Consider the following 4,752-nt stretch of genomic DNA (forward strand, 5'->3'; position numbering starts at 1 on the left):
ATTTCCTATGCATATACTTTATTTTTTTAATGACATCATTTTTAATGTTAGTTTAGTTTGTGTAGGTCAGTCAAACATATTTATCCTAATGATGTTGTAATACATATATTTTTAGATTACTTAATAGAAAACACTCTGGAACATTTGGAAAACACTTTGACCAAAAATGTTTGCATCTTCAAATTTTAATTCTGGCTCAAAATATTAAGGTTTTGGTTTTGTAAAATTAATAAAATCAGTTCATTTTTAAGAACTGTAACATTTTAAGTAATACAGAGTCCGATTAAAATAATAACAAAAATATCTTATAGTTTTAAACAACTCATTTGCTTTTGTGTCTTCCTTTAGGAAAAATAATATGAATGACCAATGGAAAATTATAATCAAACATCAACTGATTTCATCTTATTGGGGTTGTTCCCCTCATCAAGATTTGGCAAATTTTTTTTCATTCTTATTTTTCTAATTTTCCTAATTGCTCTGTTTGGCAACCTCTTTATGATCCTTCTCATCTTTCTGGATACCCATCTTCACACACCCATGTATTTCCTTCTTAGTCAGCTCTCCTTCATTGACCTAAATTACATCTCCACCATTGTTCCCAAAATGGCCTACAATTTTCTCTTTGCAGACAAGTCTATCTCCTTCATTGGATGTGGGATTCAGAGCTTTTTCTTCTTGACTTTAGGAGGTGCAGAAACATTGCTCTTGACGTTTATGGCTTATGATCGTTATGTAGCCATTTGCTTCCCTCTTCACTATCCCATCAAAATCAGCAGAAAGGTCTGTATGTTGATGATAATAGGATCTTGGATAATGGGCTCTATTAATTCCTGTGCCCATACCACATATGCCTTTCGTATCCCTTATTGCAAATCCAGGGCCATCAATCATTTCTTCTGTGATGTCCCAGCCATGTTGACTCTGGCCTGCATGGACACCTGGATCTATGAGTATACCGTGTTTATGAGTACCATCTTCTTCCTTTTATTGCCTTTCATTGGTATTACATGTTCCTATGGTCGTGTCCTCTTTGCTGTTTATCACATGCACTCAACCAAAGGGAGGAAGAAAGCTTATTCGACCTGCAGCACCCACCTTACTGTGGTGACTTTCTACTATATGCCCTTTGCTTACACTTATCTCCGCCCAAGATCCTTTCGTACTCCAACCGAGGACAAGGCTCTGGCTGTCTTCTACACCATCTTGACCCCAATGCTCAACCCGGTTATCTATAGCCTGAGAAACAAAGAGGTGATTGGAGCACTGAGAAGATTAATTCATAGATTCTGCTCTGTGAAATTGTCAACAAATATTTTGGCATGAGTACCCACATCTTAAGTATAAACTCATTCATCAATGTACAGAAATATAAATTACTTTATCATTATGTTCAAGGACTATGTTTAATCTGGAGAAGAAGAAAATTATGTCTAGACAAATTTATAATATATATTTGTATATATGCATATGTGTATATATATACATATGTATATATGTAATTTCAAGTGTCATTCTTTTTTCTTCAATTTTTCCCCACTGATTTCAAATGCATTTATTTTTTGCTGACATGTTGTAAACCAAATGGTTCTTTGTCATGTGGTAATAAAAATGAAAGCTGTTTAACTGGTCATTCAGTATTACAATTCCACTGTTCCCAAATATTTTCCCAAAATGCTTAATGCATAAATGTAAATGTTTCCTGGATATCTAGATCAAATTAAAATAAGAATTATTTCTGTTATTTTCATAATAGACATAATTTATCAGTAACAGTTACTCTTTTTTTCAATTTATGGAAACTTATGGTTGAACTGGCTTCCCAGGTGGCACTAGTGTTAAAGAACCCACCTGACAATGCAGATTAGATTTAAGAGATGTGGTTTAGATCCCTGGGTATGGAAGATGCCCTGGAGGAGGGCATGGCAACCCACTCCAGTATTCTTGTCTGGAGAATCCCATAGACAGAGGAGCCTGGTAGGCTACAGTATATGGGGTCACACAGAGTCAGACACGACTGAAGCAATTTTAGCTGAGACTTCAAGTTCTTATAGCACTCTGAATAAGGGATTCTCAAGTTGTATCACTCTGAATTCTAGGGATGTGACTTAACATCAGCTATATCTGAGGATCAACAACAGAACCTGGAGATGCCAACAGAGATCAAGTAAATTGTGAAGTTATTTATAAGATGAGTGAGTCAAGATGTAGACTAATTAGTGGAAATTAGAAACATTAAGGGGAGAAGGCAATGGCACCCCACTCCAGTACTGTTGCCTGGAAAACCCCATGGATGGAGGAGCCTGGTAGGCTGCAGTCCATGGGGTCGCTAAGAGTCAGACACGACTGAGCGACTTCACTTTCACTTTCCACTTTCATGCATTGGAGAAGGAAATGGCAACCCACTCCAGTGTTCTTGCCTGGAGAATCCCAGGGATGGGGGAGCCTGGTGGGCTGCCGTCTATGGGATCGCACAGAGTCGGATACGACTAAAGCAACTTAGCAGCAGCAGCAAAAACATTAAGGACACTCCTGCAGCTATCCCTCACATTCAGGACATACCCAGTTTACTTCCTAAGTGGCCATATTTCTTGCATTAGATAATACCTCTCAGATGAGATTTTATTCTCCACTCACTATATCCCATATTTCTACTAAAATGTGTTGGCAGAAGTCAACTTTTATCAACCAATTTTAGCAATTCATTCTATAGCTTAGCTTCTTTCCCAAATAGGTCCCAATCTCTACATCCAATAAAAATCTATCAGCTCAAGTGAACAGTAATCTGTCTCTACTCCCACCATGGGTCACTGCTCATTTCAGGCAAAACTCCTCTCTCCTAGGTGGTGAAAACTTTGATCATTGTTGTTTTGTCTCCAGCTGCCATTGTCATCAACACCACCACTGGTTCAAGTCTTAATTACAACCCAGTTACTCCCCTGGGGTACTGAACACAGATGTATATGTAAACACGAGACCAGGCCAGTGATTCCATATGCATGCTGTCTGAGTCCACATGTACAAGCTCTGCTTCTGGATCAAAACTGCATGATAATTCTACCACCCTATCTATAGCTCCTTTGCTCAAAAGAATCCTCGGCAGTAAAATTGCTAAGTATTTCAAGATGTTGTTACTGATCCAGGATCATTTGCATGACACTCAGACAGTCAAATGCTGAAACCAATACGTTTATAGAAAACAAAGAGTTCATACACAAGGCAGCCAAGAGAGAGAGGGGAGAAAATGTTTTACATTTACTTCCCCAAAATTGAGGGGCTAGAGAAAATGGTATCCTGCTCCATTTCTCCAGTATTCTTGCCTGGGAAATTCCATGGACAAAGGAGCCTGGCAGGCTCAAGTCCATGGGTTCATAAAGAGTTGGATACAACTGAGTGCATACACACACAGATAGATATTTATGGAATAAAGAAGTAGGGTAATTTTAGGTATGGGAGAAGGAGCTTGGGGTTGGAATAGAAAGGGAATGACATTATGCAAACCAGAAACATGATAGTAATATCTATTCTTTTTGTTAGTTATCACTGGAAATAATCTAAGGAAGTGTGGAGTTGAACATAGATGTCCATTCCAGGTTCCTTATCCAGTTCAGGTGTTGAATAATAGTGGGGATCAGGAGATGCGAATCCATTGTTGACTCTGACACACCATGGCCCACCTAAAAAAGGTTATAGGTAGTCTTCTTTAGCTATCATCCACCCCTTCATCAAAGGTGAAAATACGACTCATAGTTTTAAATTTCCAAAACCCAGCAAGAATTGTCAAAAGGTTTTGTAAGTATATAATTTCCTGAAATTAGTGAATTGATAAAAAGGCAGAAAATAAGATGAAGACAAACTGGTCTGACTGAACTTGTGACCATAGCTGTATTTTGGAACAAGACCATAAAAGTATGCCAAGTTAGCATCTTGCAATACCTCATATGCTGTGTTTAGTCACTCAGTAGTGTCTGACTCTTTGTGACCCTATGAACTGTATCCAGCCAGGCTCCTCTCTCCCAGGAATTCTCCAGGCAAAATTACTGGAGTGGGTTGCCATGTCCTCCTCCAAAGGATCTTCCCAACCCACGGATCAAACCTGGGTCTCCTGCATTGCAGGCAGGTTCTTTACCACTGAGTTATCAGGGAAATCTTTCATATCTGCTCTCAAAAGAAGGCTAGATATGAGCCACTCCTAGGGTTTACTAGACCCTGAAGGATTTTCCAGTAAGCTGTTGTTATACTCTTAAATAATCAAGGGAAATAAAAATTAATGAAAAACTTTACAAAATTATGGTAGATACCAGAATTATACGCCATATTGTAAATTCCACTTGGAGCATGCAGATGAGATACTGAGAAACTGGAAGAAGCTAGATAATGGTGAGAGTTTAATAAGTCAACTCTCCCAGATCTTCATCTCTAGTAGCAGTAGATGATGCAAATAAAATACCTTTTTCACCCTCTCGTTTGTTCAATACTGCCAGAAATATTTACCAGGACCTGGAAGAAAAAAAAAAGCCTTCTGAAGCCACTGTAGAAAATTTTATTATTACAGTTTAAAAACTAACAGCCCTAAATCCAGAACATGGATACAAGCTCCTCTGCCCAAACTCTAATAAAAATCTTAGCTATCTAAACAGACATAATTTCCTTTTTGAAGATTAAATTTTGAAACATAAGGACACTTTACATTGCTCTGTAAGTTGACATATGTTTATATATACCTATGGGTGTTGTAAGTGTGTGATATAT

General features: G+C 38.0%; 1 protein-coding gene across 1 annotated transcript; it reads left to right on the forward strand.

Annotated features, from left to right (window-relative positions):
• The first annotated feature begins 369 nt into the window (after window positions 1-369).
• On the forward strand, window positions 370-1,326 carry LOC133252116 (olfactory receptor 2L2-like). The gene has a single exon (XM_061424834.1). It carries the CDS (start codon window positions 370-372, stop codon window positions 1,324-1,326), a length of 957 nt encoding a protein of 318 aa, XP_061280818.1.
• Window positions 1,327-4,752: the final 3,426 nt, after the last annotated feature.

The sequence above is a fragment of the Bos javanicus genome, chromosome 7, assembly GCF_032452875.1.
Source record: "Bos javanicus breed banteng chromosome 7, ARS-OSU_banteng_1.0, whole genome shotgun sequence".
NCBI lineage: Eukaryota > Metazoa > Chordata > Mammalia > Artiodactyla > Bovidae > Bos > Bos javanicus.